The 21,758-nt window shown below is 62.9% G+C and overlaps 2 protein-coding genes across 7 annotated transcripts in view; both read right to left on the reverse strand.

Moving 5' to 3' along the window:
- Positions 1-240: 240 nt before the first annotated feature.
- On the reverse strand, positions 241-17,484 carry MTSS2 (MTSS I-BAR domain containing 2). Of its 6 annotated transcripts, none has more exons than XM_037063672.1 (15): positions 17,276-17,344; positions 12,361-12,422; positions 12,188-12,261; positions 11,258-11,342; positions 11,086-11,177; positions 10,924-10,998; positions 10,612-10,620; positions 9,576-9,733; positions 9,189-9,296; positions 8,248-8,345; positions 6,640-6,766; positions 4,445-4,519; positions 3,957-4,127; positions 3,612-3,777; positions 241-3,536 (listed from the first exon to the last, which is right to left on the reverse strand). In XM_037063672.1, exons 1-15 carry the CDS (start codon positions 17,342-17,344, stop codon positions 2,773-2,775), a joined length of 2,133 nt encoding a protein of 710 aa, XP_036919567.1. In that variant the 3' UTR covers positions 241-2,772. The 6 variants fall into 6 exon arrangements, with proteins under 6 accessions (XP_036919567.1, XP_036919565.1, XP_036919566.1 ...); XM_037063669.1 differs by having other exon boundaries at positions 2,773-3,536; positions 6,640-6,862; XM_037063670.1 differs by lacking the exon at positions 10,612-10,620 and having other exon boundaries at positions 6,640-6,862.
- Positions 17,485-18,870: 1,386 nt separating this feature from the next.
- VAC14 (VAC14 component of PIKFYVE complex) overlaps positions 18,871-21,758 on the reverse strand; it is a 93,117-nt gene continuing 90,229 nt past the window's right edge. Inside the window, exon 19 of the mRNA XM_037063678.1 lies at positions 18,871-19,468. Coding sequence (XP_036919573.1) covers positions 19,306-19,468 — 163 coding nt within the window. The 3' untranslated portion in view covers positions 18,871-19,305. The remainder of the gene's footprint in view (positions 19,469-21,758) is intronic.

A 21,758-nucleotide genomic window follows, 5' to 3' on the forward strand; every position in this document is an offset into this window, starting at 1 on the left:
CCCCCTCCCTCCATCCAACTGGCTGCTCCAAGACGGCCGCCAGCAGGGAAGGACCCCAAGCCTCACGGGTGTAGGTCCTGGCACAAGACGAAGCCACTCTCGCCCCTGCTACACGGGGCCCAGGGCCCCAAGGAGACCCGCCCCCAGGCTGGGCTCCAGTGAGAGGGGCCAAGTGCAGGGGTCGCTGTGGTGGGGGCCAGCTCAAGCAGCAGAAGGCAGGAAGCCAGGCGGAGGCAAGGGTGTTAATTACAGTACAACTTTATTAATACTGGGGTCTTCACAGTGCATTTGTTACTTGTAGCAGTGACTATTTAAATCAAGGGCAGGGTGGGCTGGAGGGGAAGGAGCGGAGGATAATTTATCCAAAAACCGACAGAGAGAAAAGAAACAAAATGGCTCCGATGGGGTGGGGGGATGCAGAGGGGTGACGGGAAGAGGGGGTGAGCGGGAACAAGGAGGGAGGCCTAGGGTGGGGAAATAAATTAACAGAAGGAACAAGTTAACCACAGCACCAGAAAAGTTACTTTAGTCAAAAGACTTTGAAAAGAATATGTCTCTGTACAAAATGAAAAATAAAACAAATGTAAAGAAGTCCCCCCAACCAAAGTCTGTGATGCGGGATGGTTGGCTCGGATCCCGGGGGGGCGGGTGCTACGAGGTGGTCACTAAGTGGATGAGAGGTGGGCAGGGGATGGAGGGTTATGTACAGCCCTGGGGTGGTTCACAGCGGAAGGGGGTGAGCAAGGAGGGGGTACAACCTCCCTGCACCTGCGAAGCCACCCCTGTCCCCGGGAAGCAAGCTCTTCTCTGGGACGCAGGGACCAAGCTGCAACTCCACCCCATGCTCATACCCTGTTCACATCACACATCCTGCATCCTATTCCATCGGCCCACCCGGGCAACGCCTGGTGCAGCCCTGAGCGAGGGGCAGTGTAAGCCCCGGCCCGGGGCAGCCCACACCGGCCACCTGCTCTACGGCTCCTTCAGGCCCTCCTTTGCCTGGGCCCCTCCAGGTGCCCCTCCAGGTGCCCCAGCCTGGGCTCTGGGGCTGACTGGAGCACTCAGCAAGGTTGTCCTCAGACCTAACGACTTACAGGTACCATTCTCCACCACCCTGGGGGAGCCCAGGGCTCCACCCACTCGAGGGCACCCTGGGTTCCCCAGCCCCACCCAGGACCCAGGTCCCAGCTCCAGCACAAGAACTGCCAAGACTCGCTGCTGGGAGACTCAGACCAACTGCACCGCATCCGGACCAGGAAAAGCCCGTTCTCCTGACCCCAGGGGGCCGCTGCCCTGTGGCCCTGCCACCCTTTGAGCCCAGCTCTCTGCTGGCCTGCGGCCCCTCAGGAAGCCCTCCTCCGCGGAAGCTCACCTGCTTTGACCTGCTTGGAGTTGGCACAACTTGGAGCTCAGAGTGGGGCACCTGCAGCCTGCCCTGCCCTCACTGCCCTCAGGGGCCAGAGCTGCAGGCAAGGGGCAGGGAGGTCGGGTCCTGGGACGGCATCTCCTCTGGCAACAGAGAGTCAAAGCCAATCTTCCCGGACTTGCCCTCAGCCTGGCTTGGCCAGGCCCCGAGGCCCCCCACCCCCAACCCCCATATGGGCCCGAAGCCCTTAATTTGGCTTTGCTCCAGAAGCTGGAGAAGGGCCGTCCCTGGCTTTTGGGGAGCCAATTGGTCCTTCTCCCCCTGCCATAAGCCCACCGACCACTGTGGGTCCCCCCGCCCCGGTTCCTTCAGGCACTCTTGGACACACCCTGTATTGTCCACCCTGTCCCCACGCACAGTCCTGGTCCAGTCAGCTCCATTTTATTATGTTCATAAAATAACCCCCATACCCTCTGTGGCTCCAGCCCCCACACCCCAATGTGGCTGAAACAGAGCAAAGTGCCACCAGAATCAGCCTTGTACCCAAACGAGGACCAGACATCTGAGAGCAGATGTCCTGGGAGTCTGGGCCCACGACCCCAAGGCCTCTGGACGCCATCCCTGCTGTCCCACCCTGACCCCTGCCCCAGGCGCACCTCACAGGGCAGGAGAAGCTGCCTCCGGGTCTCCAGCCTCCTCCAGGCAGGCTCCCTGCGCTGGGGCCCTAGGCCACGGGGGTCCCCCCTCCCACCTTCACCTGCCCCCCACAACCACCAGTCACTCTGCACACATTGTCAGTCAAATCTGCTACCTTTGCTGATGGGGCACCTGGCCCCCGCCCCCTCCCCCCAGCCACCCTGCCTCCCGGATAGAGAGAAGCATGGGTGACGCAGAGACTGGGGAGGGACAGAGAAAGGGCTCAGTCCCGAAAGGCCCAAGACGCTGCCAGCCCTGGGGCACAGCCGGCCCAGTGGGCGGAGCTTCGGTGCTGCAAGCCCAAGCCAGGAGGGCGGGGCGAAGAGCCGGCCCCGTCCCTCAGCCCTGGGCGGGGGTAGCGGCTAGGGACTCTCTGAGATGTGGGAAGGCAGGGCCTGCAGGGAGGAAGAGGAGGGACAGAGTATAGGCGAGGAGAGTATAAAAGAGGCTCCAAATCCAGGTCAAGGCCTGCAGGCTCCATTATGGCGAGGTTTGTTAAAGAAGTCACTTCCTGTTTAAATGCTGAAGTCCAAGCTGCGTGTTTCTTTCCATAAAGTGGCTTTGCCTCGTGCGACTTAAAAAAAAAAAAAAAAAAGAAGAAGCTTGCTTGGCTCTGCCTTCTCCTGGCTGTGCCTTCACTCTGAGTGGCCGCCGCTCTCCAGCCAGGCTACCTGCCTGGTACTTGGCCAGAGGGTGGGAGGGTGGCGCCATCACAAGATGCGGGGTGCCGACCTGTCATTGGTGACGGTCCTGCGGAGCCGCACCCCACGCCTGATGGCCACCAGCATGTCTTCAGTTGGGGGGTCGCTGGTGGCTGCTGGGGGTGGGGCAGGCGTCTCCTCGGCAGGGGTAGCCGACAGGGTGGTGGGGAAGGGGAACTGGCCCTCGCCCAGGGCGTGAGCCCCTGCCACCAGCTCCCCGAGCTTCTCCACCAGGCTGTGCCGGTTGGCTGCCAGCTGCTGCTGCTCCTCGTCCTCGGCGCCCGGCCCGGGGTAGCCGGCAGGCTCGGGGGCTGGGCTGGCCCAGGCCGTGTTGGGCAGACTCAGCCTCTTCGGTGAGGCCTTCACCAGGTCCGGCGCCAGAGGTGAGGCAGCCTCGTCGCTGTAGAAGACGCACTCCTCGCTGCCCGCCCGAGTGGGCCCCACATAGCCGGGAGAGTCTGGCACTGTGGGTGTCTTCACGGGGACGATGGGTGGCCGGATGGGGATGGGGCCAGCGCTGGAGAGGGCGCGGCGCACGGTGGGCTTGGTGGATGGTGTTCGGCGGATGGTGGCCACGCCAGGGGGCGCGCCCGAGGCGGTGGGCAGCCCGGCCGTGGGCAGCCCCGCGGTGGAGGCCGGGCGCTTGGTCTGGATCAGGCGGCGGTAGTTCTGGGCGATGTTGCTATTGCGAGGGATGGTGGATGACTTGTCGAACTCTGGGGGGCCCTCTCCATCCGCGTCCCCGTTCACGGAGTAGCAGTCGTAGTCGGAGCCTGGGGGCATGGGATGCAGTGGGCCGGGGCCTCGGGGCTGCAGGCCAGGGCACCCGCCCCAGCCCCGGGGCCTACCTTGGGAGGGGATCGTGTCCTCGGAGCAGGAGGGCGTGGTGGTCTGTGTGCTGTAGCCGCTGGAGAACTGCAGCGAGTCCCGGCTGCTCTTCTGGTGCTCAAGGCTCAGGCCGCGCGTCAGCACCATGGCCAGGTCGCTGGCTGCGGGGGACACCTCCTCACCGTGCTAGGATGGCGAGACTGCAGGCTGAAGCCTCGCTCCCCAGGGCCGCCCCTCCTCCACCTCCCTGCCCGCAGACTCTAGGGAGCTCCCACTAGGGGCAGAGCTAGGCCTGAGGACAAGCGCCTGGCCTCCTGGCACTGACCTGGGAGTGAAGGTGGGGCCCTGGCTGCGCTGTCGCTTACCTTGGCTGCGATCGTGGCTGGGGACATTCGGGGTCGTGCAATTTCCTCTCCACTGGGGCCCGGGGCGCCCCCGCTGGCCGGGCCCGGCTCCGTGTCCCGGAGGAGCTCCACGCGGTCCTTCCTCCGCTGCAGGGTGGAGGGCTGCTCGTGGGGGCCGGTCTTGGCCCAGTCCTGCAGGGTGGGGCGGGCGGGTCAGGGGCACTCTCGGCCCTGCTGCCCATGACCAAGGGGCCCCTCACTGTGGTTGAGGGTCAGGGTTTCCAGTCCATATGGGCCCTCAGGCTTACAGTCTTGGCCAAGGACAAAGTGTGGAGGGTGCTGCTGGGCGCAGGGGCAGGACGACAGGTCCCAAGAGGGAGAGACGTGAGAGTGAGGGGAGCGGCTACAGTGGTAACGAGGGGACTTTTCCTGCAGGGAGCAGGCTGTGCGCCCCAGCCCTGGTGGGGCCTGGGCCCTCCCTGTGCCCGCAGCAGGTGGGGGGCACTGACCGAGGTGGGAGAGCTGCACTCGCTAACGGACTGGCAGGTTTCCGAAGCCTCGGAGGAGGCGGAGCTGGAGGACTTCTGCGACGCAGAGGTGGGCAGGCAGGCGGACGGGGCGGGGGCGGGGAGAGGAGAGAACAGAGCTGGTCACGGGGCCGAATGCGCGGACGGTCTGAGAACCGTGCAGGCCCCGTGCCCCCCACCCCCACCCCAGGGCACAGCCAAGAGCGTCTGTAGGGGAACGTGGCACCGAGTGCGCACAGCCAGCTCTGACCTGCCCTGCGGCCCGGCCCAAGAGCCCCACGTTCTGAGAACCAGCGACAGGACTCGCTGCTGGTGGCCTGGGGGTGGAGGGCAAGAAAAAGCGGCACACGAAGTACAGCAGGGTGTCCGGCTTGAGCCGCGAGGTTGATGCTGTGGCTGTTTTCTGAGAAGGGCGGGCCTCGGGAAGAGTTCCCTCCTGCAAATGTGAGGCTGCGCAGCCCGTTAGGGGTCTGCACGTGGGCGTGTTTGTATGAGGCCAGGGTTCAGGGAAGGGGCAGGGCTGGAGCCACAGATCTGGCAGTCACGGACAGAAATGAAGCCCCCTTCAGTGAGGGCGGTCAGAGAAAAGGTTCCCGGCATCACTTCAGTGGCTGGGAAGAAGAGGAAGGTCCAGCAAAAGGGCGACAAGGCGCCTCTGGCGAAGGGGGAAGGAACCACGGGCGGTGAAAGCACCCGTTCAGTGCAAGCACCTGACGTCACGGGGTCAGCCCTGCGGGGCGCCTGGAGAACTCGGGCGAGGGCGGGGCGGCGCCCAGAGCTCCAGAATGGCTTCAGTGGGATGGGGAGAGCGGAAGTCCATTTGGGAGGTCCCCAACTCAAAACAGCAAAAAAGGATGAAGAGAAAAAAGCAAGGGCAGAAACAGGACCCCCCCCCCCATGCCGGCTTCAGCCCAGTGGTGGGGAGCTCTGCGGGGACCCAATTAGGCCAGGGAGCCCCAGCCCAGGCCCCCTCAAATTCTCTAGATCAGGGGTGTCAAACTCATTTTCACTGGGGGACACATCAGCCTCATGGTTGCCTTCGAAGGGCCGAGTGTAACTTTAGGACTGTATAAATATAACTGCTCCTTAACTAGGGGCTAGGAGCTTGCACTGCCACCGGGTAGAAACAAGGTGTGGGGCCGGATATAAGGAGGTGGAGGGCCGGATTTGGCCCTCGGGCCTTGTGTTTGCCCCCCACGCTCTACATCATCCTTAAGTCAGACATCTAAATTTCTTTACAGTTTATGATGAAACACGATCACTAAAATAAAATTTAAAAGCACCAGAGGGTGAGGATTCAGGAGAAACAAAAATTTTAGATTTTCACCAATGTATTTGTTAAAGCAAAAATCAATGGAAAAAAGTATGTGGAAAATTCAATGGAAAAATTCAACACTTAGAGTCATGGAAAAAACAACCACTTAAATTAGGAATAGAAAGTACCTCTTTAATCCTATAACGAGTATCTGTAAAAAATCTATTGCTCCTTTTCTCTTCGAGGTTGAGAGCAAAGGGGAAAGTTGGTGGGGAGGGGCCTGCAGACAACTCTTTCTGAGGCTTTGCTGCGAAGGAGACTCACTGGCTGGAGAGGAATGTGGGGGAGGGGAGGGCCTTTAAGATGGACACCATAGCCTGTTAGCGGCTCACAGCGATGAGCGGCACAGGGAGAGGCTGGGTGCAGGGGGACGGCCCTGGGCAGGAGAGCAGGCCACGAATGGTGAGCCCTGACAGAGGTTGTGACGGGGAGGGCCGAGCACGGGCTCAAACTCAGGTGGGGGTCACTCCTGTCACCTGCAGACCCCTCTGAGCATGTGGCCCGGCCTCCCTTTGTGTTCTGCTCCCAAGTGTGGACAGGGGGGCGGGGCCAGAGCTGGCCCGCTGCCCACTCCCTGCTCCCACGGCCGGCTGAAAGAAGGGAGTAGGCAAAGAATAGAGACTTGGGAGGAAGTGAGGCCACCAAGGCCTCCTGCTGACACTGCCACAGCAGTGTGGCCACTCCAGGGCCTTCCCTACCTTTCCTTAGCTTTTAAGCAGTCAACTCAGCTTAGTCCCCCAGTGTGGTGGCCCTGGGTGCCTCCAGGCCAGTGCCAACAGCTGCAGGTGGCCCCCCACAAGAATAGCCTGAGGCTGGCAGGAGGCCACTGCCCCCCGTCCTGGTGGCCCGGCAGACCCCTCACCTGGCTGGTGATGTCTGCAGGCATGGGCGAGGGAGGCTTGGAGTAGGCGGCGTCCTGAGAGATAAAGCCGGAGTCGTGGGAGGAGATGCTGGAGAGGCGGGCGGTGGAGGAAGCTGGCTGTGCCAGGCTGCGGTGGCGACAGGTGGAACTGGGTGAGTATGTCTGGGCACCCCCAGGCCACGGGGCTCCGCCACCCTTGGCACTGCCACTGCTGCTGGGGGCACTGAGGGGGGTGGACAAGGGGCACGGCAGCCAGACAGAGAGACACAGGGGTGTGCGTGGAAGGGGAGGTGACAGACGAGGGTGGGAGACAGGTGGGGGGCAAAGGAAGGAAAAGAGAATATCAGATGGCAAGGTCTCAAGACCTGAGGCCCTGGAGCCACAGAGGAGCTGGGTTCCTGGACTGTGGGGCAGAGTGGTTCTGGGCAGGGGATGGCACCAGAGAGCTGTCCCTGGAGTGTGCCAGCGCCCCAGAGGGCGCACCAAGGAGGGTGGCTGGGCCTCTGCCTCCTGCTCCGCATCAGAACAGCAGATAGCAGGCCCGCAACCATGACCTGAGCGCCCAGGGGCCAGTTTCCAGGCTGCCCTTCAACCAGACGCAAGTCTGATTATCTGGAGACTGTGTTCCGAAGGTCCGGTACCTGCCACCAAACCCTAACTGGGATGTGGAGTGTGGTGACGGCCTCACCCCCCACCCCCCAAGGTGTCCCACCCATGTAGCTCACAGCTCATGGGCGATGAAGGTCCCTTCCCCCTGAGTGTGACCCTGAAGCCCCCAGCTCCAGCTCCTGCTCACAGGTGTCCCTGCAATTAAACCTCCCCCCTGTAATGCCACCACCCGGGGTCTTGTAGGCCTGGGCACTCCCCCCCCCCGCTGCAGCAGTTGCTGGGCCCAGCTTACCTCCCGTGCCCTGGGCACCCAGCCAGGGGTGGTCTGGGGAAAGGCACAGAGCGGGGCTCCCGGCCTCCCCACCCAAGGAGCCTTGGATCTGTAACATCTTCAAACCCTGCCCTGGCACCAGCTCAAGAAGCACCCTGCCCCTGCCCTGTGATTAAGCCAGGCCTGGGGGGGCCAGCCTGGGCTGGGGGCTCAGGCCTGTGGCAGCTGCCCAGGCACCACCTCTCAGGGACCCGCCAGCTGGGGTGTCTATGAACTGGCAACCTCAGCACACGATTCTGGAAGCTTCCCCACCTCTTTCAAGTACAGACCTCTTTCAGGTCTTATTTTGTTCTATTCCCCAGACCATGCTGGGCTTGGAGGAGTCCAAGGGTTACATGCTGGGACTCTGCACCTTAGGTCTCAGTTTTCCCATCTATGAGACAGAGACAATGCCGGACCCAGTACAGTGGTTAGGACGCAATGAAGAAAACAAACGAAGTGCTGAGCGCGGGGCGCCCGGGACACGGTCAGCGCTCCCTGGAGTGAAGCCGCCCCCGCACAGCCCTGCTGCCCGCAGTCTGGTGCCGAGACTGGCACACTCCTTGACGATGCGGAGACTGGTGGAGTGTGGGGCCCTAAAGCAGCTCGTGATGCAGTTTCGTGGGAGCTGCCCCATTCCCTCTCAGTTAGTCGCCACGCCCCCCACACCTCCTCAAGCCCCCACTGACCTGCACATGCTGGACTTTCGGGAGCTGGAGCTGCTGGGTGACGAGGGTGGGGTCTGGTAGGACCAGCTGTAGTCTGAGCCCTTCAGGTCCTTGATCACCTGGGCAGGGACGTGCACGGAGGTCACCAGAGGCCACTGAAAGTGGCCTGGACCCCCAGAGCCTTCTCACTGCCTGGGGCCCCAACTCTGTCCCCAGCTGAGAATCAGGCCCTAGCAGGAGACCTCTGGAGTTCGAAGCCCTGCCCGGACTCATCCTGATGCCAGCTCCTTACTTGGAGGCAGGAGGCAGGGCCGCCAGAGCGCTGGGGAGGCGCCTGCAGCTCTGATTCTCAGGGATGCTGCCGCCTGGGCCAGGCACTCTCGGTTCTCACACACTGAGCTGGTTCTGGGCCTGGCCCAGGACAGGCTGGGGACACGGGAGAAACTGGCCCTCCTGGGGACTCACTGTTGCTACAGGGGAGCCCGGTGACAGTGGCTGTGAAGGACACCATCAGGCTTAAATCTCGGCTCTGCTGGGTCCCTTGAGCAAGTTCTAGGCCTTTCTGAGCCTGTTTTCCCAGTGACACAGAGCCAATCACCGCTGTCACAGAGGACCGCTGGGGTGATGCCAGACAGTCTGTGGAGAGCGCTCCGCAGCATGCCGGCCACACAGGCTGTCCTGGGGGCCTGGCTCTGGTGCAGAGGGAGCACAGGTGGGTAGGGTTAGGGCCAAGCCCCATGAACGTAGAACTTCTGTCCATCTGCTCTCAGTTCGAGGCCCTTACTGGGTCCTGGGGCACATCACCCTTCATCACCTGGGCAGGTACACAGTGGGTGTCAGGACACGCCTGGTCCTTTATCCCCAGCTGCCTGGCTCCCCCAAATGCTGTCCCCCTTTCTCCTCTACTGTCCCCAACCAAGGGCAGGCCATCCCTGCTCATCTGTGCCCAGGGCTGGCTGTACCTGCTCGCTGGCGGGGGGTAGCTTGTGGGGCTCTGCGGTCAGCACCACCAGGTCGTCGATGATGCCCTGCAGGTGGGTGATCTCTCCCAGCATGGTCAGCTCACCATTCTGAGGAAGCAGCGAGTCAGAGCCATGGGCCTGGCCCATCCGCCCACCCTGCCCGCTCTGCTGGGGCTCAGGGAGGCTGGGTATGACCTCCCGTCCTGGAGATGAGCTACGGGGCAGGCCTTTGGGTGGGAGCACTCAGCGCAGAATGCACCCAGCCTGCTGGGACCAAGTCACCAGAAGGAACTCAGGCCCAGTTGTTGCCAAATTCTGATTCTTGGTACGTGGCGATAGCCCAACGGTGGGGCACTGTGAATGCCACTCCGCCCCCAAGGGACCCACCACCACAGGCTGCAGGAAGGTGATGAAGGTGCAGAAACGGCCACGCTCCTCGATCAGAGCCCGGCGCACTGCCTGCTTCTCAGTCTCCTCCAGCAGCAGGTACATGTCATTGACATCCTGGAGGGCGCTGTCCAGCTGGGGCTGCAGGTCTCCTTTTCCTGCAGGGGTTGGGAGGAGAGGCTGTGCTGGGGACCCCGGCCCAGCTCGCCGCACCCATGGCTCGGGCCCTGTGGTGGTGTCCCTGGCTATGGGGCTGGGCGCTGCCATGGGCGCTAGGGGACCTGGGAGGGCAGGCAGGACTCCAGGGCTCATGGAAGGGCTGGTCCCCAGAGCAAGCAAAGAGGACAGACAGACACGCATACACAGGAAAGACACCAAAGCTGCAAAACCACCCAGGACCTGGGGTGGGGAGAGCCCTAGGCCACCTTTAGAGCAGCTGTGCTCTGGGGGCCCACAGAGACCCCCATCCCCCACCCTCGTGGCCCACAGGAGGCACCCTAGCGCCTCCCAGCACACAGCAGGGTGAGGTGGAAACAGGATGAAGTGGAGCGTGAGGCTCAGCTGTCCTCCAGACCTCGGTCAGGAGAGCCAGGGCAGGGTGCTGAGCACAGGGTGGGGGTGTCTCAGTGTGGTCCCCACTCAGCTTGGGGAGCAATGCACAAGGACAGCAGCAGCGACACCAAGAAGCAGCGAGAGAGACAGAGAGAGGCGAGAGGATGGTGTAGAGGAGCAGTGAGACAGGAAGCGAGCAGGTGACAGGTGAAGACCCTGGGTGGTGGGATGGGGGGCAGGGCAGCCAAGGCCTGTGCCCCCCACCCAGCCTGGTTCAACCCCTCTCGGCCTGGCAGACTGACCCAGCAGTGGCCCCGGACTCATCCCTGGCCAGGGGCCCCCGGGCCCCAGGCCCCTCCCTTGCTGGACCTTCCTTGCTCCTCCATGGCTTGGAGCGGCTCCTTCCAATGCCCCTGAGGTGGGGGAGACAGACAAATGCGACAAGGACGGGAGGAGCAGGTGGAGAGACGGACATGTGACTTACCAAGTAGCTCTACAGGAAGGATGTGGAGGGGGGAGGAGGGGAGACAGAAAGAAAGAGTGTGTGAAAGACAGCCGTGTGGACAGGGCCGCTCCTGGGGAGGGGGGCCGGGCCTATGCCGCTCCTGGGGTGGGGGCACTGGGCCAGGTCTGGGGTGTGGGGAGGCTCCCTCTGTCCCCCCCAGCAGGTTGGAGGGTCCTGTGCCCAAGACAGGGTTCCTCTGCCCAGGATGACACCCTGGGGTGTCCCAGAGGGAGGGGGTAGAGGAGTGGGGCCCCGTGGGGCTGTGCCTTGGTGGGCACCCCTGGGCGCTACCTTTGCGAGCTTTCTTCTGCAGCTTCAGTGTGTCTGAAGACTTCTTCTTGATCTCATGCCGGGCGCGTTTGTACTCTGTGCAGGGGGTGAGACAGGAGTGCTCTGTTGGCGGGGGTCTCTACTGTGTGGGGGTGGAAACCCAAGCTGAAGCCCCAGCCTCACCCTTCGCGTGGTCCTTGTCCAGCTGGTTGACTGACTTTTTCCAGTCCTCAATGCGCTCCTGCAGCGGGTTGATGAGGCTCTCCAGCAGGGCACTGTGGACGTGGGTGTGCAGGTCAGGGCCGGCAGAGGGGTATCCCTGTGACAACCCTGCCCGCCCGTGGCCCCCACTCACTTGGTGAACTGCCGCAGCTTGGTCTCGATGCTGCGGTGGCGCATGCACATACGCGTGAGCGCGGAGCCAATGTCCCGTGTGGCCCCTGGTGAGGCAAGCACATGGCATGGGAAGGGGTCTGCAGGGCCCCCTGCAGTCCCGACTTCGACCACGAGAGGGCGTGCTGGCCTGAGAAGACCAGGCCGAAGCCTGTGCCCTGTCCCCTGCATCTGGCAATCCTGCCAGACCCTGCGGGGGATTTGATCATTCCATCATAGTTGCCGAGCCCCTCCCCCGTGCAGGACCAAGGCTCTGCCCATGCCAGACATGCCAGCCTCTTGTAGCTGCAGGTGCTCTGGCGGTCAGGCCAGGGCAGGGGCCCTTCACTCAGCTGGGAGAGGCCAGAACCAAAGATCGGCTTAAAGAGCCAGCCCAAACACCCTCCAACCCTATGGGGAACGCCCTCCAGGTGTTCCTAGATGCAGGCCCGAGAGTGCCAGCATGTGCCCAGTGCCTTGGTTCTCAACACCTGAAGGAACAGGAGCCCCAGGTCCCTGCTACTCAGACCAGAAAGCAAGGGGGATGCCAGGGCTAGTGGGAAAGGCTCACCTGCCCCAGTGTGCTCTCGGAAGGGCAGATGGGGTGGGTGAGAAGCCATAATCAGACTCACTGTACAGAGGTGAACAGCTGTGATAGAGGGGTCAGACGAGCACCCCATAGCAAGAATCAAAGCCCCTCTACATCCCTGTCACTGTTCACCCACTCCTGCTTGCATGCCTCTAGTGATGAGAGGCTCACTATCTATACAACCAGCCCCTTTCATTAGGGAGCAGAATTCAAGATCCTGACTCTGGGCCTGGTGTCCTTTCCTGGCTCATACCCCACTCAGCCTTTCCATCTTCCAAGCCTAACCTGGGGCCTCCCCAGCCTCCAGCTGCGCCCCCTCCCCACCTCGGGTGTTGGTGGCCATGTCAGCCACTTTCTGGAAGGCGTCCAAGAAGGCCACAGCAGCCAGCACAGTGGTCCTGGGAGGATAGACAGTGAGTGAGATGGTCTCTGGTGAGGTATCCTCACCACCCCACCCCCATCTGCTCCCCACTTGGGGGCCCCCTTAGCAGCCTCACCTCAGCTGGGAATGCAGCTTTGTGGCCTTGGAGTTGAAGTCCTCCCAGATGGGGTAGGAGCTCTGCCAAGGAGATGGGAGAAGCAGTGAGACTCCACCGGGCTGAGGGCTTTGTGGGGCTGGCTCTGTACAGGCCTCTGTCCAACTCCAGGCAGCTTCTGAGAGCAGCCCTGCCCCATGGAGGAGGAGGCTCCTGGGACTTCTGAGTGGAGAGAGGGCCCAGGCCAGAGCCACGGGGCATGAGGAAATCCTGGCTGTTGGGAACAGATGCCTGTGCTCATCCCTCTTCCCGACAGGAAATTGGGCCTCCTGTCTTCAGTCAAATCCTCCCTCAAGGGAGAAGGGAACAGTGAAAATGGCAGGTCCTGTGTCCTCAGGGCTCCCCAGGGGCCTGCCAGGGAATTTGGGCTGAGCTGCAAGAGGGGTACCATGTTCCCCCGGAAATGGCCCAGGCTGCTTCCCACTCAGCCCAGGGGCAAGGGCACCGAGCGCAGAGGCGTCAAGCCCTCGAGCAGCCCCCACTCTGCCCTGGAAGCTGCTGCCAGCCCGGCCAGCCAGCCGTCCCCAGCCAGCAGCGGTGGCTCCCAGGCCCAGGGAGGGTGTGACTGCCGCAGGGCCGGGCCAGCCTGCTGGGGACAGCCAGGCCCTGGGCTGAATGGGGCCTTGTACAGCCAACAGAGCCACCTTTCTCCACCCCCAGCTCCCTTCCTCTCCTGGGGACACAGTGTGGCCTTTATCCCAGCCTGGCCCAAAGCTCTGCGATGGGAGGGGGTTTCCCAGCAGGGTGGCCGGGCTCCCAGCCACCGAGTTGTCCAGTCTAACCAAGTGGCTTTTCTGGCTAATGTGCCTTCCCGTGGCTGCTGGGTCCTGGAGGAACCTCAGCCCTGGCCCCAGGGCCCTGTGAAGGCCTTAGCCCTCAAAGGGCACCCTGGGCCAGCAAAGCCTCAGTCCCAAGGGGCTAATCCCAAGGAAAAGGAGAAGGAGGAGACGCCTGCCCCTCAGGTCTCAGAGGGAGGCTCTGCCACCCAGAACCCCTGGGCAGGTTTAAATGGCCTCTTCAGCCAGGACAGCCTACAGGGGTGGAAAGGAGACAGAGCAGCTCCTGGGAGCCTCCGAAACTCCCTCCCCTCCCAGCCCAGCCCAGCCAATGCCCAGGGAAAGCAAATATTTGAGAAGTTCACACAGGCTGGAGCAGGAGGGGTTGCTGTGGGGGGGCTGTCTCCATGCGGGCGCAGCTCACACAGCAGAAGGGCCTGGGAGCCACCTGCTGGCGAGCCCAGGGAGCGGACCCCACCTGGGTGCCCCCAGGGGTCTTCTGAAAGGTGGCACCCCCCCACCTCGACCCCTCGAACCCCGAATGAAGCCTTGCTGAGACCTCCAAGGAGGTCCAGTGGAGAAACGATGTTGGGGGTGCAGGGGTCCAGTGGTGCCATCCTGGCCCCCAGGAAGCCTCCCCTGGCCCTGCAGCGGCCTCTGTGCAGTCCGAGGGAGCAAGGGGTTAGGTGGCACTGGGCAGAGAACAGTCCCTGCTCCTCACGGGCCTGAGGCCCATCCCAGCAGCTTTGACACCCCCAGGCTCACTCCATCTCGGACCTTCATAGTCTTGCTATCTCGTGGGGAGGGGACAAGATGGAGCGTGGGGAGGCCAGGCCAGTTCGTCCTTAGCAGGTGGACTGAGACCCTTGGTCTCTAAGGACCAGGGACTCCACTCCCACTGGCAATTCATAAAGGACACCAGAGATGGGAATGTGAGGGGCCGGAGCAGCCTCTGCCCCAGAGAGTAACCTCAGTTTCCCCCCTGGGCCTGTGCCTGGCTGCCAGGCTCCAAGATCCTGGGTGGTTCTCAGCAGGGACAGTGATCGCTGCTGGCGACCTCCGGCTTGCAGTGGGCCGGGCGCTGTGCTGAGCCCCGGCCCCCTGTGATTGCATTGAAGCCTCCCAACAGCTCCGTGCGATGAAGACTTATCACCCCCTTCTACTGACAGGGAGGCTCAGGGAGTAAGGTCAGATTTGCCTGAGGCTGCCGCGCGGCAGTCAGGCCCGATCCCCGTCTGACTGGCCACTGCAGCCAGGGCCGAGGCTGTGGGGAGGTGGGTGCCTGGCATCAAGGAGCCGGGATGGCGGGGACTGCAGGCAGAGGAGGGACAGTGGCTCTGTGCCCAGCGCAGTGATCGTGGGCCACTCTGGAAGGGGAAGGTGACGGGGGAAGGTGACGTGCTTGTCACTGGAGGTGTCCAAGTAGATGGGATGAGACCAGTGAGGAGGCTGCTGGGGCCCCTGGCCCTCAGGGACTCTGTCTAGGTGGTGGCCCCAGCCCTAATGTTGGCTGTGTGGGTGAGTGAGGCAGGCCATGGTCCCAGGACCCCTCGCTGGGCCTCAGGCTCCTCCCCCGAGAGATCGGGATGAGAACCGTGCCTCCTTCATGGGTCAGTTCAGAGACTCAAGCAGGCACTGCCTGGAAAGCACTTAGCACTGTGCCAGCACTTAGTAGGTGCTCAGTGAATGCAGGCTAGCGGAAGACATGGGATCCCTGCCTCCCCGCCAAGGACTCTGTGTCTGGGTGACACCCTCACTCTTGAGAGGGCAGGCAAAATTCCTGACCCCGCTTTCTGAACAGAACCGCACTGGGTGGAGGCCCCATGCACTCGCTGGAGGTGCTGCCTGGCAGCTGGGGCCACCACAGGGCCCCGTGCTGTCACCTCGGGCAGGGCCCTGCCCCTCTCTGGGCCTCAACAGGGAGCCTGGCACCCAGTAAACGCCTAAGCTGAGTTCAGTAAGGCACAGCAGGCAGGGAAAGCTCCTGAGAGCCCTCTCCCCACTCCTGAGTGGGTGCCCTCCTCTAGGACGTAGGCACATCTTGGGGATCCCTCCCTGCTGCCCACAAGCCAGGGTCTGGGCCTTGAGAAGGGCCAGGGCGGCTGTTGTGCGGCCTGCGGACACAATTTGGAGAGGCCTCATGGGACAGGTTCATTCTCTTGATTGGCCACTCTCTGTGGAAGAGAGCCAGAAGCTGCCCCCTAAAGCCAGGTGATGGGCCTCCAGGTGGCCCATTCCTCTGCTCTGTCCCTGGCTGGAACTCAGGCATGTGTCATAAGTAGGGGAATATCTGTCCTTGGCATCACCTCAGGTGAAACCTCTCCCATTTTGCCTCCACAAGTCAGAAAATCCTGCCCGAATCTCTTGCTACAATCTGATCCAGGCTTGCTTCCTTCTGCCTCATCCCAAAGTTCCTTGCAATGCGCTGGAGAGGGAGGGAGGCAGTCCTATCCCTCTTCCCTGAGCAAAACTGCTGCTCTCTGCAGTGTGTGAGGAGAGGCTGCCAGCAGGAGGAGGGTGCCGGCCCTGGGGGTGGGTGGCTGAGGGAGGGTGGTCTGCGCTGCCTCATCCCAGGAGGGGATCCTGGGGCCAGGGATGTGATGTCCACAGAGCCGGCGGGGCTGCTAAGGGCCGAGAGGCCAGCACTTCTTCGGGTTAGCAGAAGGGCCCAGAGGTGGACTTACAAGAGATGAGGGTCTTAGGGGAAGCACCCCATATAGAGATGGGGGGCACCTATACGCTGCCTATCCATAGTCCTGGGCCAGGGGGGCTTCGGACCTCTTCTAGGTCGCAGGTATCTGGCAGCTGCCCCTGTGGCTGTTTCCTGGAAGGACCGGGAGCCCCTGGTGCGCTTGCAGTCCCCCACCCCGTGAAGGAAGGGCCTGCCTGGGCTCTGTGGGGCAGGCTACACCTCGGTGAGCAGTGTCTCCTCCTGGCCCGAAATGTCCCGGCGGGACTGTGTGCTGTGCGCTGGGACGTGTGTGACAGGCTGGGAGGGTGGTGGCTCTCAGGAGTTCCCATGGGGAATCTAAATCTCTTCCTTGCTCTTTCTCTACTCCCAAAGAGAAGGGTAGGAAGGCAGATTCCTGACCCCCATCCTGCCACTGAAGCTGGACGTCCTCTCTGCCTCACCAGCCGGAGCCAGCCCTGCCAAGCCCTGGCCTCTCTGTGGGGAGGATTCCCCTGGCCTGCTAGATCGAGCATGGGGGTGAGGTGAGGGACAGCTTCCAACAGTCTCCTAAGTGACCTTGAGCCATTCCCAGGCCTCAGTTTCCCCACCTGGTGAACCAGTGGTGGGCCAGGAATGGGTGGTCTGCTCCAGCCTGACCTTGGGCAATCATGGGGAGGGGCTGGAGATGGGGCCTGGGCTGGAAGTAGGCTAGGGAAGGCCCTCCCGCGGGGTTGCTCTACCAATCCCAACCTTCTCTGCTCCTCCTCCCAAGGTAAGGACGGAGGCCTTGGGACGCAGGGACACAGCCTGGAGACCTCGGAGTCCTGGGGGTTCCTGGAGCTTCCTGGGGCTTGTAGTGTGTGTGTGTGGCAGCGGGGGAGTGTCAGGGGCGGCAGTTGCAGGGTCCGGCGCAGCGGCCAGGTCCGGCGCAATGGCCAAGGCCGGTGGGGAAGGAGTTAATGGTTCTCCGCTTTATTATTTTTCTCCGCTTTGGTGATGACAGCATTGTCTGGGCACCAAGGCCAGCCTTGGGGTGTGGGGGAAGCCATGGTGGTGGTAGGGGGCGGAGGCCGGAGAGACCCTGGACCTGTTAAAGGTCTACAGAGTCACCCAGGAGTCAAACCCCATTCATGGTGTGAGGGTCGCGGGCACTGGGAAGCCCAGGGGTGCGCAGGCTCCGTTCGCGAACCCATGGGGGCGCTGCGATCCGGGCGACCCCGGCGACCCCGGGGACCGCATGGATACCCTGACAAACGAGCACCCACATACCCAGATAGGTGCCCGGAGACCCCGGCGTACAGCAGACGCAGGTCCATCACGCTCAGACAAGGACACACAGACCCCGCGGCGCACAGACACAGAGGGGCACGGCTGCCCGCCGCCACGCGCCCCCAAGGGGACCCGCAATCGCGCTCGCGCACCCCGTTACCTTCATGTCGTTGACGATGGCTTGGAAGAGCCCGCCCAGGGCGCCGCACTCCTTCTCCGCCGTCTCCATGCTCCGGCCGGGCGGCGGCGGGGTACAGGCGGGGCGCAGGGAGCCGGCCCGGGGGAGCCGGGACGAGGCGGGTGCTGGCTCCGGGGCCCGGCGGGGCCTGCCGCCTCGGGGCCGCTCTCAGCGGCCGGCCGCGCCGCGCTCCGAGGTCTCGGGCCGCCGCGGGGCGGCGCAGGCCATGTCGCGGCGGGGCTGGCGGCGGCGCGGGGGGCGCGGCGCGGGCAGCTGGCGGCGCAGCCTCGGCGCGGGGACTGAGGCGGCGGTAACCGGAGCCGCCGCGGCGCGGGCGTCACGTGGGCGCGGCGAGGGGGACCGCGGGGGGAGGGGGTTGAGGCGGGAGGGGCTGTGGGAACCGCCGGGCGGGCGCAGGCCCATTCGCCGCCAGGCTCCAGAGCTTTGAAATCCGAACCCGGCGCGGCCAGACTGGTCCGGCAAGCGGGGCCGGCGGCGCGGGCGCCACTGCGGGTCGGGGAGGCGCTGGGGCGGGGCCGGCCGGCTACCCTGCGGGGGTGGGGTCCGCCCCCAAGTAGGGGCTCACCACTGCCTTTCAGCCTGTCGTCTCGGGCCCGGGCTTCCCGCGCTTTCGGCAGCCCCGCGAGGGCTGGAGGGCCCTGGCAGCATCCTGTGGGATGCCCGCACCACACCTAGCAGGGACACAAGGTGTCCTGAGGGCGGTCCGCCATGGGGCCTTTCAGCCAGTCACATAAGTTCGGACCTTCCTCCAGAAGTTCTTTGGCTCCTTTTCCAAGGGGTGCCGATGCCATCTGTATGGGGTGCCTGAGGCCAGGCTTTTGGGGGTAGTAGTGTCCCACCCCTCTGGCAAACTCCTTCCTTGCGGTGGGGACCGTGTGATATCAGCAGGGTGGAAGTGGGCCGTGTCCCATTACGTGTGTGTGGATGAACATGCATGCACATGGGCCAGAGCCAGTACAGTGACTCCAGGAGACTTCAGCAGTGAAACCCACCCTCCCAGATACACTGGGACTCTGGGGAAAAGCTCCTTCTCTCCGGCTTCAGGACCCTGAGAGAACTGTTAGACCAATTTGGGAACGGTTAGACCAATCTGAGGCTCCCCAAAGTTGGGGGTGGGGGGAACCCAGGCCTACAGGGGCAGTGAGGTGAGGCTCATTTAGCCAAATCAAGAGGTGGGCGGGCACCTGGGAAGCCCCCTCCCTCCTTGCACTGGTCTGGGCCTTGCTTTGGATCCCCCGGCAGAGTTCAGCAGGGTGCAAGGCCTTCTCATTCAGAAACCTCTGAGGTGAGCTCAGTTCATCTGTCCCGTGGAGACATGTCCAGTTGTCTCTGGGGGAATCAGGTTGGAAAAGTCAGCTTAGGTGCCTGGGAGGGGTTCAGGGTTCCAGGGAGGCCAGTGCTTAGTGCTCTCAAGGAAGAAAGGGCAGGTCCCAGGGTAAGAGCTGGGTCCCCCAGGGCCCCAGGTTTCCAGGATAGGTGGTAAGGTCCTCAGGCCACTGTGGCACCAGCCAGGGGCAGATGCCAGATGCCAGTGGGAAGGAGCAGGCAGGTGCAGGTCGAGGGTTTTCTGTCATTTATTGGGGCAGGGGGTGCATCATTCCCATGGACCTCTGTGCTGGCCCCCATGTGTGGACAGGTCTGTATAGACATCGCAGGAGGCCAGAGCTCTGGTGGGTGGGGGAGGTCACACTCTTTCACAAGAGGCTATTTGAAAGCGTCCTATTCCAGAGGACAGGTGGCATCTGAGGCTGTGGCTCCACCCTGGTGGGAAGCCAGCTTTATCAGAATGCTGGATGGCTCTGGGGCCCAGGAGGCTGGGCTGTGAGAGGACTTTGGGTGGACAGAACAGCCTCCACCGCCCCCCAGCCCCAGGCTGGTGGCAGGGCCAGTCCCGCCCCTGAGGACGGTCCTCTGGCTCTGTGGGTAGGAGACCTGGAGATCCCGTGTGCTCCATGGGACCGCTCCTTGGGCCCTTCTCCATGCCAAGACTGTCAGAGGACAACTCTCCGGTCCAGGTGGTCCCCACGCCCACTTCGCTGGTGCCTCACTTCCAGGTGCTTCTTCTGGACCTTCTCAAAGTGCTGCAGCAGCTCGGCATAGTCGATGCTGGGGGAGTCCGCTGCCTGTGACCTGGGGGCTGCCTTCAGACTGTCTCTGGGAAAGGGCGCAGAAAGGCTGTGTCAACATCTCCACACACATGGGAGCTGGTGGGGGGCAGCGCCAGACACAGGAGGGCAGGGCCACAGCCTGGGGGGATGCAACCTTGGGGAGTCTGTCTGCCTGAGGCCCAGCACCCCCTCAGTGTTGAGGAGCCCCATGAGCACCCCTTCCCCTGCAGCTGGGGAGACCAGTGTCTGTACTGCTGCTTGGATATGGCCTTCAGCCTGTGGGTTGGCAACAGCGCCCAGGGCAGGCATCGCATTGGGAAGCATTTCCTGTTTACGAGTGGCTCCCTTTGGGGTGAAAGCCAGGGCTAGCAGCCAGCCAGGAAGCCAGCTGGGGCCTGGAACAGGGTCCAGGGATGGGGGAAGGAGGCAGCCTGGTCCTTTCTCTGGGGCAGGGCAAGGGACAACAGGGATGGCTGAAGAATCTCTACTGGGCCCTTGGCAGGACCCAAAAAACTTGGCAGGACATCTGTTTTTGAGGGTGGGGGCCCAGAAGCCTGCGGGCACTCCCTGTGCCCAGGGAAGGGAAGCTGGTCTCAGCCATCGCTCGGCATGCTGATGGCTCCTACCACAGTGCCTGCTGCCTGCCACCCCTCCCCCAGGGCTCTGTACAGCAGCCCAGGTTGTGCGCTGCAGTGACCATGCACCTGCCTGCAAACCCAGGGTTTCACCTGCCCTTGGGGACCAGATCCCCTTGGGCTCCTGTCCCCTTTCCTAATCATACCTCCAGCAGGGAGTCTCGTGACAGACTGTGCTCCTCCTGCACGTTAACTTTGGGGGAAATGCGAAGGTACTTCACCTGAGTGGAACCCTTGCCAATGAGCCTGGCCCTCAGTAAGGTACAGGCGACCGATGAGCTGAGACTGACAGGCATCGCTGACCATCACCGGCTACTGGGGTAGGACAGGGCAGCTCCCCTTCCCATGGCGGGATGACAACTGGAGCCTAACTGGAAGTGGCCCCTTGCACCCCTCCTCAGCCTGTTCCCTTCCTGCCTCCTGTTGAAGACGTTTTGCCTGCAAATACCTTGGTGGCTGTGGCTGCTTCTTTCCTGGGCCTCAAGCCTGGTCTCCCTCACTCAGGCAATATTAGTTCAACAAAGACCAAAAAGAGCGCCAGGTTTCAGGCAGCACTCTGGACTCTGGCGGCAGCTTTCAGCTCCCCTGGGAGCGGGGGAGGCTGAGGGATAGCCTGGAGTTGGGACCGCTGTGTGACATAGCTGCACGCTGCCCCAACCCAGACCTGAAACATGAGACCACAGAGCTGACACTGAGGTATGTTGTTGGAGGCCCGGTGTCCGCGGGTCTGCATGCTGCCCCCTCAACACCCCTGGCAAGCCAGGGCATTAGGTCCTGAGGAGGCACTGAGAGAAGGGGTGATGTGGCCATGAATGGTGACATACAAAGATGTGCCAGGGGAGGGGGAGGTCCTCGTGCTGGCAGTTAGTCTTGTCTCTCGTGACTCAGCCTCCCTGTGGGCAGACCCTGCCTGGCCCGAGGTCTTGGGAGCAGGGAGGGGTGTGTCCCATGGGGTGGGGGGTGGTCTCCTCAGAGCATGGAGTCCAGGGCTCCTCTCCCTGCCAGCCACCGAGGGCACAGTCCGCCCTGTTCTCTTCCGGTTCCCAATGCTCAGGCAGTAGGGGCTGCAGGACACTCGGGGACAGCCTGGAGCTGGGACTCCAGAACTGAAGCTGGTCTTCTCTCCTGCCACCCCACCCACGCACCTGTCACCAGGCTACTGCTGCTGAGCGTCACCAGCTTTTCCTTCAGAGCGTCTCTCTGGTCTCACTGAGAAGATGGTCCTTGGGGAGCAGCCGAGAAGCTGGAGTGGGGGGCCAGGGTCCCCTAGCACTGCTGGTGCCTTGAGCACACGGCATGAGGCGGGGTGACGACCTCAGAGGCTCCCTCAGCTGTCCTTGCCTGCAGGACTGTCACACAACCTAATGCTGGCTTCCAGCTGCCTGTCCCTCGCAGGGCTGAGATTGTCCTCAGCCCTCTCTAGGGTGTGAGCTGTCCCTCTGTGCCCAGCCCCAAAACCTGACCCCTCCTCCAGTTGTTCCGAAGGCCCTTTGCCACCCACCACTCTGCCTGCATCTCTGGCAGCCCCCTAGGTCCTTGCTAAAAATGGCTGGGAGCCCAGAGCCCTGAAGACTGGGCAGAGCCTCGTGCAACCCTTTAGTCCAGATGCTCATTTACCAATGAAGCACCCCAGTGGAAGTGTGGGGGCTGGCCCGAGGTCCCAGGGTCTGTGGACTGTCCCCTGACCTGCAGGCTCCTCCC

The sequence above is a fragment of the Sturnira hondurensis genome, unplaced genomic scaffold (assembly GCF_014824575.4).
Source record: "Sturnira hondurensis isolate 20B ecotype Veracruz unplaced genomic scaffold, ASM1482457v3 Scaffold0014745, whole genome shotgun sequence".
Classification (NCBI taxonomy): domain Eukaryota; kingdom Metazoa; phylum Chordata; class Mammalia; order Chiroptera; family Phyllostomidae; genus Sturnira; species Sturnira hondurensis.

Excerpts from the sequence above, each read along its gene's own strand:
- MTSS2 (XM_037063669.1), bottom strand. The coding sequence starts at position 17,344 with ATGGAGACGGCGGAGAAGGAGTGCGGCGCCCTGGGCGGGCTCTTCCAA. Across the intron at positions 12,423-17,275 it reads CCATCGTCAACGACATGAAG|AGCTCCTACCCCATCTGGGA; the intron begins GTAACGGGGTGC and ends TCTCCTTGGCAG. Across the intron at positions 9,297-9,575 it reads CCTTCCTGCAGCCTGTGGTG|AATGGTGAGCTGACCATGCT; the intron begins GTGGGTCCCTTG and ends CTGCTTCCTCAG.